Here is a 13,054-nt window from a genome sequence, read left to right as displayed (position 1 = left end):
TTTTAAATTACTTTGAGGAATGGAATTGGAAAAAAAATCAATTACATTTTCAATTCCTTTCAAAGGAATTGGAAAAAAAATTACATTTTCAATTCCTTTCAAAGGAATTGAAATAAAAGAAATTACATTACTAGCACGTAATTTATTCCAATTACAATATGAAATTCCTTGTAATGGAATTAAAGAAAAAAACAATTCCATTTGAAATTACTTCAAGGACTTGAAAAAGTAATCGATTCCTTTGCAGTGAACTAAAGGAATTGAATCCAAATTACAATTACTGAGGAATGTAATTGTAATTGTAATGTAATTGCATTTACCCAGCTCTGTTATTTTCTTACTAACCTGCGTCGACAGACGACAATCACCACCGTGTTGTACATCTTGTAAATTGGCTGCCTTGAAGCAAGTCTCCGAGTTCCACATGTAAATATCATTCTCACCCTTATAACGGAAGAATAAATTCGTGCCACCATCTGCGCCGAGTAGTACCATTTGCTTGCCATAAGGCTTAGCGCCTACGTCCACAATCGAGCCGGCACCCTGGCCAACACGCAAGTACTGACCGCGTATGGAGTACAAACGTGGTGAGCTGAGGTAGGTAAAGTAGAGTGTCGAAGTACCATCTGCACTCGTTGTAAGTGCCATGTAGAGCACATCTGTCGTGGGTGCAGTTGCTTTGGGCAAAACGATGCGATACGATTTGCTGTCAGAGATATCGTAGACAAGTATGCTGCGCGCACCCGCATCCGCAACGTAGCTATATGAAAGATGCAAAAAAAATGGTTGTAGATCTATGGAGAATGTTTGAGAGAAGTTTATGCCCCAATTACTTACACAAAAGGCTTATTATCCTTTGAATAGTCCACCACGATGAATTGCAAACGAGATTCGGCAGTCACCAGATCACTCAAATCTATGCTTTTTACTACTTTGTTGTCAGCAGTGTTGATTGCCACGATCTTTGGACCGCAGCGACGTATCGGTTGCTCCAGCGTATTTACAAGACCAACGTCTAAGGCCCAAAGAAGACCCTGAAAGTAAAAGAATTAAAATTTTTATATTAGTTTTGAAAAATAATCGAGAATTTTAAGACTAAAATAAAGACATGAGGGATAAAATTTGGATCTCTATTCTAGCATATTAACTGCTACTAAATAAAATATTCATAGAAATTGGTAAAGAAAAGGAGGAGGAGCCAAATTTTTATATTACCAAAATACTTTGGCCAACCATTAATATCCCACGCACAAGGCCTCTACTTCACCTAAAGAGTTAAGGCTGAAGTTATTACAGGACTTTGTCCGTTTAGATTACACGCAGCTATACTGTGCGCATCCTTGAACAACTACTGCAAAAACTCCTGCTAAACTACTGCTAAAAAATCGCGTTGATATTGAAAATTTTTTTTTAGAGGCAACTTTTCCGGGTTTTTTAATATAAAAAGCGCAATTTACAAAAACTTGCGTTGATATTTTGAAATTTCGTTGCTGACGGTCTCCCGCGTTCTATTTCATAAGAAATCCATACTTATATGAAAAAAGTGCAAAAATCCGTCACAAAAAATAAATCTCAGAAATCATAAGATTAAAATTGTATGGGCATACCCAAAAACTTTCTAAAAATTCTGAATAAAAAGTTGAAATTTTGGTGAAAATTTGTTGGATTTTCCTAAATTTTGTATAAAGTTTGAAACTGTGATTTACACGATTTTGGTTCAAGCTTAGATGATATTTTTACAAAGAAATAACAAACAAAAAAATTTAGCTCGTAAAACATTACGAATATTTGAAGAAAATTAACACGTGCTCATTTGTTTGCGTCACTGTATATTCACGAAAATATGGACAAAATATTATAAAACTGCGTATTTAGATTTTTTCTCTGACGATAGGATTTTTTAAAAGGACTTTGAAACTTCAAAATTATGATTTATTCAAAAAATTATTTAAAAAATTCAGTGGAATATAGAGTAACAATGTGGGTATCAAATAAAAGAAAAAAATTTGTACAATGCAGATTTAATTTGTTGCATAAGGACGAATGGGTATGGAAAATGAACTTTTAAAATTTTGTCCTTGAATATCCTGAAAAATTTACAATTTTATTTATTGTTTTAACTAAATGTTAAGGACTAATATACACACGATCATTCCTTTTCGTCCCTGTAAACAAAAAAAATTAAACTTTAATAATTTTAAATTCTACAGAATTTTTTCTTTCGTTTAGTACCCATATTGTTTTTCTATGTTACACTGATTTTTCTTATATAATTTTTTGAATTAATCATATCTTTGAAAACAATCCTAATCAGAGTGAAAAAGCAAAAACTCAGTTTTACTATATTTGGCCCACTGTTTTGTGAGTATACTGTTTGTTTCGTGTGTATTAAAATTTTTTTTTATAATTAAAAAATGTTTCTGGTCTCGTTCTAAAGGCGATATTCTAAAAATAAAATAAATGAATTACAGTAAAAGGAAAAATTTAAATAATTTTTTGGCTCATAGATCCTGAAATTAAAAAAAAAAGTTTTTTAATATATGAAGTATTGTACTTTAAAAAAATTATTGCAATAAAATAAAATTAAATAAAAGATTTTTTAATATAACTTTTTTTAGAGTGTGCAAAAAATTTTTCTTTTAAAGTTCAAAAATTCAAATCTTAAGAAAAACAGCTTTTTGAAAGCTTCAGGATCTTTTAAGAACAGTTGGAGGTATTGTACAAAAAAATAAAGCCTAAAGTCTCTATATGTTTTTGCTTTTATGATTTTATTAATTTCATAATTCTGTAACTTTTTTTATTTTCGTTTTTTTTTTTCTATAGAACTCTAAATATAATTTGAAAACGATATCAGAAAAATCTTGGTAACTACATATAACAATTTTTGAAATAAACAAAAAATAAATTTCAAAATCTCGGAAATTTTTATATGTACAATTTTTAATAAATTTCGAAAAAGCAATTTTTTTCCGAAAAAAAATTTTTTATATTATAAAAGAACTTCCTTATATGATAAAAGATAAGTTCTGACCAACATTCATTCAAACCAAAAATGATCGATACCAAATGTTCGTCGATTTGATATGACTTGACCCACAAACATACATACATATATACATATAAGAAATTCCATATATAAAGACCTCACTTTGTTATAAATATTACTGTCTATTATTTCAATAATTCTTCTTCTTAATACCGAGATTGTATTAAAAAAAAGTTATTATTTCCTTCAAATTGTATGTGTATCCAGAAGCATAAGCTATCTACTAAATTTGATAACGATCACATTTCAATCAACGACAGAAACCGTTGTTTGTTTGCCCAATGATTTCTATGCGTATAACTAAATTTTAATTAAATTTTTGGCAAATAATTTCCATGCGTACGCAATAAAGCTTATAATCGGATATATTTGGTGGCAGTTAAACAGATACATTTAATCAAATGATTTTATGAATTCGATTTCAAAAATACAAACTTTTTTTATTTTACGTAAATTTCACTATTTCATGCAATCATATGCGAGGTACTATTTTAAGCACGCAATACCAACATTTGGTCAAAAAGTCAACATAAATTCCACTTGCCATTGTCACTGTCATCGTTTCCAAATGGTGCTGCTTAGCCGCCGTCAATGATCAGCAAATTAACACGCACGCCCGCCCACTCAACAATTTTCGGAAAATTGCAGTGTGCGGAAATATTATTGCAGCGTAATATATTTACTTATGAGTGCATGCATATGCACCTTTGTACACATGTATTTACATTTGGCTACGTATGTATGTATAAACATATTTAATTTAAATGCATAAAGATTTAAGTTTTTGCGTTTCGCAGTTATATTGCCTGGCGTGATTAAATTACTTAAATAAGTGATTTGCAAACTAAACATTTTAAATTGACAAGCTTTCTAAGCACAAAGTGCCGTTATTTTTTTTTTGTAAAAGTTTAGTTAAGTCTTTACAAAAAAGTTTCCAAAGTTTCAAACTTTTTGCAATATTTAAAAAAATTAACAAACTTCCGCAAAAATTTCCGGCTTTTCGTCGAACATACAAGCAGTGTTGCCAGGCCATTGAAGTGAGTTTGGATCTCAAAAATCGTCATTTGCATGTAAAAATCGTCAACATATAAAAAATTTTAATAAACACAACCAGGAAGCTCTTTTCTTCTTTTTATTCTAGCTTCTGTTTGCTAGACGTTAAAATAAAAAGTTTAACTCTTTTACGAAATTTTAAAATTCGCATTACTTTTAACAAACATATTTTTAATTGCAATAAAATCGCATTTTCATTTTTTTTTTTTTTAAGTTTTACAAGCTTTGCTAAAAAACTTATTTATAATTTTCTTGGCTCAATGAAATATATGTCCCAGTACACATCGTCAATGGGTCACAAAAATTGTCAGATCGTCATGGCAAAAAAAAAACTCTTCAAAATGCCGACCAAATCGTCAAACTGGCAACACTGCATACAAGACGAATTTTGTATGGAGAAAATTAGCGACACCTTTAACAAAAAAAAAAAAAAAATCAAAAAATAATCCATTTCAAAATTCCTCTTTAGTATATTAAAATTTAATCTTTTTAAGAAAAGGAATTAAGAACTAAGTAGAAAAGATTTTGTTAAAGAATAAACTATATTATTATTAAAAATAACTAAAATTCTATTACTAGTAACCCACATTTTTTGGCGAGAGTTGCCACCATTCTCAAAAGTTAAAATCAATTTTTTAAAAGGCTAAATAAAATATTACAACATTGTGGGTGCAAAACGAAAAGAATACTAAAATGATTTATTTCGAAATAAATTGGAAGAGTATTGCCATCTGTTCAAAATGAGAAAGTCAATTTAAAAAAGAAGTTAAATGAAATATTTTTATCTGGTTACCAAACGAGAGAGATTTAAGAAAGCTTTATTTTGAAATATATTTTTAAGAGGGTTGCCACCGGTTTTTGAGTTCGATATCAATTTAATAAATTTAATTTAAATACAATATTTTATATGGCAATAAAATCAATGAGAGGTATAAAAAATCTTCATTTCGAACATATTTTTGAAGAGGATTGCCACCTGTTTGGAAATTAAAGATCGAATTAATTAACAAGTCAAATAAAATATTTTACTGTGCATGTCAAACGGAAGAGATTTAGTAAGATTTATTTCTAAAATATATTTGAAGAGGGAGCCACTTCTTTAGAAATTTAAAATAATATTTACTAATAAGTTTAATAAGCTATTTTAATATGGGTATCCAACAAATCCCTTAAATATTTTTTTTTATAGAAATCAAAAGCAACTCCCAGATATTATTTTTCTTCTAAGTTGAAGCCAAATCGTCTTGGTGTACTTTAACTCTTAAGATAAAAAAAACATTTCTTCTGTAACTGACACAGCAAGTTTTATTGTAAACATTGCCGAACAGCATACGGAAAACGAATAGCTGTGAACAAATAAAATTCAAAAATTGTGGAATATTGACTTATATACCAATATATATACGTCTATATGTAGTACAAGTACATAGTATGCTTACTAGTGAGGTCCAAAAATGCATGTGAAAAGGTAAAGTCGGAATTTTTATGCTCTCACTCCCTAGGAATGTTCTATGCCGAAAAAAGTTTTCCATGTATTTTATATGTGAAAAAAAAACAACTTTTCGTACAAATGGTATAGAGTTCTCAAAAATCAATATTTTACGATCGGAAACTCTCTTTCTCTGCAGAAGATTCTCAATAATATAATTTATAGGCCTACCAAAAACCCCGAAAAATGCAATCTTATTATTAAAAAGTGGTTACACAAACAATTGGATATTGTTACTGCAGGTCTCCTGAAGAGAACCAGAGAGTCCGATCGAAAAATATTAATTTTCAAGAATTCTATACTATTTCTCCAAAAGTTGTTTTTTCCCCATATAAAATATTTATATCGAAAATATGGAGCACTTTGAGCGGCCTCTAAATATTTTTTGATTGCAAAATACAAAAATAGGTGTGCACTTTTTTTTGGAAACAAAAAATTCTAGGGGTGAGAGCATTACAATTCTGACTTTTCTTTTTTGGACCACCCTAATGCGTACATGTACATATCCATGTAAGTAGTATAGAAGCATACCAATTTTTCTTCTTTAAATTTTTTTTTTCTTTGTTTTCTGAAATATTCTTCTCCGTTTCATACTCATCATATTGGACTTTATTGCATTACATACATATTTGGTTTTACTTCTTACTGCGCTCACTTTAACGCTGCTCTATATAAATTAAATAGTATCTGTGTACATAGTACAAATAGTACGATATATGTATATGTGAATGTATGTATGTTGACACGTTGAAGCAGGCACCGTGAATCGTGTCAGTTGCAAATGATTGTGTGGCTTTAAATTTCTTTTAGTTGATATGACAATTTCGACTCCAAATTGTGCTGTTTTTGGGCCATTGAATGCCGCAAGTGGATTTAAATGTCAATATACTCGTATTAAGAGAGTTTGAGTATGTTTTGTTAGCTAACTAAATACTGTTTTGGTTTGTTGTTTTTTTTTTATTTGAGGAGCTGACAAGCATTGACTATCTATTAATTTAGATTTCATTTGTTAACAACAAAAAAAATATTATCGGCATATTTTTTGGCATCGTCATAAATAATATTAGGTATGTACATTTGTACATACATACATATATCGATACAGCTATATTTAAATGTATAAAGGTTGCGTGATATTTCAGGCGTTTTCGAAACTTTTAAAGATTTTTCAAGATTTTTTTTTGGGTACCTGTTGACAGTATTTATGTTTTAGTCCTCGGGATTCTTCAGGATCTTAGGGAGTTTTCCGGCAACTATCGTGATTTTTCGGGATTTTTGTACTAAATTTTTTCGCGAAATTAAGGGATTTTTCGGGTCTTCTCTGCATTTTTTGGGATTTCGAGTCTGGGGTTTGGTAAAATTTTTGCGCAACATTTTGGAATTATTCGCATTGTATTTCTTACAAGATGTTTGGAGTTCTTTTTTTGCGAGATTAAGCGATCTTTTCGGGACTTTTCTGCACATTTTTCGGGATTCTGATTTCGGGCTTTAGAATTTTTTTTAACCTTAATTTTTGGTGATCTTCGGAATTTTTTGGTGACATTTTTTTCGGAACGTTACGGCATTTTTTTTGCATTTTTTCCGGAAATTTAGGTATGCTTCGAGTTTCGAATTTTTAGGGATTTTATATAATTTTTTTAGGACTTTCGGGATTCTTCGTGTACGGATTTTTCGAAACTCTTCTCGATTTTTGGTACTTTTCGGGATTTTTTACTTTTTTTTGGCAATCCTTCGGGATTTTTTCTGAACTTTTCGGAATTATTTTTTGGGAGATTAATGAATTTTCTGTTTTATTTATTTCGGACTTTTTGGCATATTTTTGGGACTTTTTTCGAACTTTTCCGGGCTCTTTCGTAATTAGTTGAAAATTTTCAGTTCAAAAAAAAAAAAACTTTACTTAAATTTTTTTAATGTTAAAAAAAACGGGGTGATTTCTTCTTAAAAAATATTAAACAAACTTTATCTTTTATCGTTTCCTTGAAAAGCAAAATAAATTAATCGGTACTTTTAGCTTAAAAAAAAATCAAGCTTAAATAAATTGTTGTTTTTTTTTTGATTGTAAAAGGTAAACCCAGTACGAACTCTGATTTACATAATACGCGTATTGTACACGTAAATGGACCAAGCCATGTCAAATCGACCAATGGTAGGGATATACAATTTTTGATTTGCATGAATTTTGGCCTGAAGTTTTCTTTTATAATGTAAACGAAATTCTGCCAAGGAAAAACAAAATAAATTTTTGTTTTTTTACACTTGCAGGCTTGTCTGATCTCTTATTAAGTGTACAAAGATATATTCTATAAACTGATGGCAACAAAATTGTTTTTTTTTTTATTGAAAGTAATGCAAAAATCTAAATTTCAAAATTTCCGGAATTTTGTAAGCTTATTTTTTTCAACACCTAAGAAACAATGCTAGTTACAAAAATGGTTCCGGTCTCGTTTTAAAGTTGATTTTTACGGGTATAAAGAGAAAGTATATAAAAAACGAAAAATAAAAAATTCAGTTTTATGAAACTAAAAAATTTTAAAAGCAAAAACTTTTAACATTTTTGACTTAATTTTTTATACAATACTAATATACCATGATCATAAAGCATCCGAGGTGTTTTTGTTTACAGAAAAAAATTTGGTTCGAAAATCTTTTTTTTTTTGCTAAATATAAATAAAGTTATGATGAAAAATTTTTGTTAAATTTAAATTTATTTTTAATTTAGAGTTTGCAATAAATTTTTTTCAAAGTTCAAAAATTCATATCTTTAAAAAAACTCCATTTTAAAATTTTAGCATTTTTTTACATCAGTTAGAGATATTTATAAGTTATTGCTTAAACGATCTTTTAACTTCCAAACTCTGTAATTTTAAAATTTTTAGATTTTATTTTTTGTAACTATAATAGTTTAAATTGCCCAATCCCGGAAATTGTCAAATTTTGAACTTTCAAAAATTTAATTTTTATTTTCTTTCCTTTTTCAGAATCTCGTTATATGATAAAAAAAAGTTTAGACCAAATTTCAAGGATTGACACAAATATATTTTGCTAGTTTAGAGTGAAAATTTGCTTAGTCCCCTTTTACAAATTTTAGACGAGAGGAAAAAAAACTTATGAACGACACAAAATTCGAAACGATGCATTTTGATTTTTCATAAAAAGTGTACTGGGCAACTTTTCACTCTAAGCTAGCGATTTATGTACATATCTTCTAGTGTTCTCTATGTTAAACATTAAAGTCAACTTTTGCATAAAATGCAAAGCAAATTCTTTTTGTCCCTTTTTCTGCTCATAGCAGTCACTCGGAGGATGCGAGTAGTATGGCAGCATATGCCTCTTGGCCACTACATACATACAATACATACGACGGTCGGCAGCGATAAGAGCGTCCCTCGGTGACAGGCGGCGCATCAGACCTTTTTGCATTAAATAAACTAATTCTCGCTCTATGTACTATTTTTCCGTTTTGTTTTTGCTAGTATGTAGCTGGCCATTTTTCGCATTTACCATGGGCTTAAGCAGCGGCAAAGCAAAAACTTTGCAATTGTAATGTCAGTTGCGATGTCAGATGATATCGCATTGTATCTATGTCTTGCCCAACATGTTTTGACCCTCGCCTCCCCCCACACACAAACACGATGCCATTGGCAGTGACCTTGTCTGCACTGTCAAGGCGACAACACATAATTTAATATTGGTAGCACAAACACAAACACCAGCGCACTAACATTAGCACACACTCACGCGTACACGGGCGCAAAAGCCAACACACAAACGTACACGTCCGTAGTTATTTGCTATAAATTAAATATTCACTAAATATGCTAGATTAGATAACTAACTAGATTTATTACCAAAGCGCCCCACAGGACCAGCGTCGTAGTGCAGCGCAATGCTCCACAGAGCTACTATGTATGCTCTTGCATTTTGTTACACTCGACGCCACAGCCTGCGCGGCACTAAATGGCATATGCACTTACATTCGCATCCACAACGATATCGACGACAGACTGCAATGCCTGACAATTGCCCTCCTCTTGAATGGCCCAGCATGGATAGGGCGCTATCTTCGCCACACATTCGCCCTTCTTCAGTTGCACGCGTCCCAATGTGAATGGCACACCCTGTTTGTAGCGTGGCAATGCGACGAAAGCGTCATCACGTTGCAGCTGAGCGCGCGTCACGATCACATTGCGCGGCACATAGCGGCCGGATTGTACGTAAATGTTCTTGGTCGATTCGCAAGGCCAGCGCAGATTGTTGCCACTTAGCTGGAAGGTGAGTGCAGCCAGTGGGTTTTTGTCGCATTTCCTGCTGCCGCTGTTGCTGTACTTGTTGCTGTTGCTGGCGTAACTGTTGCCGGCATAGCTGTCATTTTCAGTTGATTCGGTTACGTCAGCAGGGCTATCGGACAGGTCGCTATTGTAGGCGGCTAGCGTGTGGGTGGGCAGCAGTGTGGCGACAATAAAAGTGATGGTGGTGGTAAGCAACAGCAGCCGCCGGGTGTTTGAGTGTTGTGGGTGGTGGGTGGCGGTGGCGGTGGCGATGGCGTATTGCAGTTGCATTTTGTTGTGTCGCGTGCGGGTGTTATTTTCGTAGTTATATAGATTGATTGTTGTTGTTGTTGTGATTTAAACTAGCACTACGACCCTTACTGAGGGTTATTTATATCCAATGTTTATGCACTACTTAATTGAGATGCTTTTTATTAAAGCTTTTTTGCGTGAATTTGCAGTTTCGTCTTGTTTATTCACTGGAACTGCCAGCAGCGCCATCATAAATGGTGCATTTATAGTGTTTCGTGCTTGGAAAGTGTTTGCTATTCGAGCATTCGAGCGAATGCTGCTGGGTGCACGCATTTTCCGAATGTTTGTTTTAAGAATTTCTCTTTAATTCTTTCTTTGCCATTTTTTAACGTTGCATAATATGTGACTTTATTTCAATACATCACATTGCACCGTGGTCAGTTTTGATGAAAATTTATGATTCATAACACAGATTTTTTTTGGTCTTTATTATGCGAAGAAGAGGTCTCTACTTTAAAAGTGGTTGTTCAAAATCAACCAAAACCCAGACAGCAGAGACCTAATTAGTATTTTTTATTTGCCCGACAAAAGGGATTTTTGGCAAACATTTTTCATAACCTGTATATATTATAATAAATAATATAAAATAAAAACTTTTTAATATACAACGCTTTTATAAATGGACTAAAAAGTAGAAAATAATATTTCTCAGCCCAATGGAATTTGTTTTGATAACTTTTGATTTTGAAATTTTAGCAAAAGTCGTTATAACCAACTTATGAGATTGAAAATGAAAAGGGGCGCATATAATAGCCACCTGAATTGATATGAAGGGTAATATATGTTCATATGTATGTGGATATATGAATAACGACCGCTTAAAATCGATCTCAAATTTGTACTTTCGCTGAAGAAATTTTAGGTCTATGTTATGTAGTTTGCCTATTGTCAATTAAATATAATGCTTTGTATTGCATGCGCCCCACGCTTTTCATTTTCAATCTCATAAATTGGTTATAACGACTTTTGCTAAAATTTCAAAATCAAAAGTTATAAAAACAAATTCTATGGGACTGAGAAATATTATTTTCTACTTTTTAGTCCATTTATAAAAGCGTTGTATATTAAAAAGTTTTTTTTTTATATTATTTATTTTCTACTTTTTTGTCTTGTCTGTATAAAATTTTGCGATAGATATTAAAATAATTCAACGATATTAATAGAAAGGTGCGCACACATGCTTTTACATATGTATGTACATACAAACGAGCACCAATTAATTTTATTTAAAGAAATGGCGTGTCGTCTATTTCCGCTGTAGCGAACGTAGTACATAGGGCGACATCTAGATGTCATCTACCTCGCCCTATTCACTACAGATGTCGCCCTATGTACTATGCTTTTTTATAGGAACTTTTCAAAGCAAAGGTTTTATGGTGTCGGACACACAACATTGAAAGTTTCTGGATCCACAACATTGAAAGTTTCTGGACACACAACATTGCAAGTTGATAAAAGCGTTGTAAAAAAAAGCAGCCAAATAGACCTGTAAAAAAGTTAGATATAGGACTTTTAATTTTTTTACGCGGTGGACTTTTCGCTGGAATCGCCCATATATATATATATATATTTATGTGAATTATTTCGATTTCGCTGGTAAAATATTCAAACATTTTCATGCAGACTAGGGTATTCGATTATTCACTTTTTTCGGAAACCGGGTTTCGAGTTATTCGAAAAATGGCTATTTGAAGAAAACTGGTTCCCTATTTTAAAATTAAGAATAAAACTGGATAAAACGGTTTTATTCTACATATTTGCTTACAGTAACACTTACTGTTAGTCAGAAATCATAAAAAAATTAAGGGAGGTATAGCTTTAAATTAGAAATCAGTAAGGCAAAATAATATCTAAGGAAATATGTAAAAAAAAATTTAATATTCAGATAAGAAACAAGTAATTTTTAAGCAAAAACCACAATCGACTTCGCTTCTAATATACAAATTTTAGGAATACCGTTAATTTTTTCATGACGCAATTACCGGATCTAAACTAAATTAGTATGGGACCACCATTGAGGTAACACCTTTCCAGTAAAAAAGACTTATCGAAATCGGTTCAAGTGGTCTAAAGTTATAGCGTATATATGAAAAAAAATATATATATATTCTGCGAATTGATAACCTCCCCCACTTTTAAGTCCGTTAATTACTAAATTTGTTCTATATATTTAGTTTGTTAGTTTCATTTTTAATAAATTATGTAAATATTTCGAATTTTTAGACTATGGCATAGATCAGAGATGGGCAAAGTAGCTCCCAGGAGCCTTTTGTACTTAGGTATTTGTTACACCTCATTTTTACCCTGCCACTTGCTGGCTCTTTGACTGCTTTAACAGCCAAAAATCTGCCCATCCCTGGTATCGATATAAATATACTAGGTGAACAGCCGGCTCACTCGATTGAAAAATCCGGTTTACTGGGTACTGGAAAACCCGTTTTGGGAAAACCGAGTCCGTTACCATAATGCAGACTCTCCTATTATCAAAATGGTAAGGTTTTGAAAAAATCAAAAAAAAAAATACGTTTTTATAAACAACTCGAGATATGTTCATCTCAATATTTTTCTAAAATATTTTGGCTGAGGTCTTTATATGTATAAAATAAATTTTATAATTCCAGTGGAAATGTAGAACCACATTTGATACGATTCAAGTCATCTGCATCAATTTTATATGAATAGATTTAAGTTAAGCTAATGCGCTACTAATTTTCTAAAACATTCAATTTCAATTTAGTTACGAGTATTATTCTATGTCTCGCATTAATGCGCTACTCAAATAAATAAAATGCTTTTTGTGTCACGTATGTATGTACATACATATGTGCTAAGCTAACAAATGTAAATTTTCCAATTTATAACTTGATAAATCAATTTAAATTTTTC

General features: G+C 31.5%; 1 protein-coding gene across 1 annotated transcript in view; it reads right to left on the bottom strand.

Moving 5' to 3' along the window:
* The window catches only part of LOC118747176 (major royal jelly protein 1), a 16,534-nt gene extending 6,387 nt beyond the window's left edge, over nucleotides 1–10,147 (bottom strand). Inside the window, exons 1-3 of the mRNA XM_036481166.1 lie at nucleotides 9,563–10,147; nucleotides 838–1,034; nucleotides 346–760 (exon numbers count right to left, since the gene is read on the bottom strand). Coding sequence (XP_036337059.1) covers nucleotides 346–760; nucleotides 838–1,034; nucleotides 9,563–10,147 — 1,197 coding nt within the window. The remainder of the gene's footprint in view (nucleotides 1–345; nucleotides 761–837; nucleotides 1,035–9,562) is intronic.
* Between the last annotated feature and the right edge of the window lie 2,907 nt (nucleotides 10,148–13,054).

The sequence above is a fragment of the Rhagoletis pomonella genome, unplaced genomic scaffold, assembly GCF_013731165.1.
Source record: "Rhagoletis pomonella isolate Grant_MI unplaced genomic scaffold, Rhpom_1.0 Rhpom_scaffold_00011, whole genome shotgun sequence".
Classification (NCBI taxonomy): Eukaryota; Metazoa; Arthropoda; class Insecta; order Diptera; family Tephritidae; genus Rhagoletis; species Rhagoletis pomonella.
This window is presented reverse-complemented; position numbering and strand designations above follow the sequence as displayed.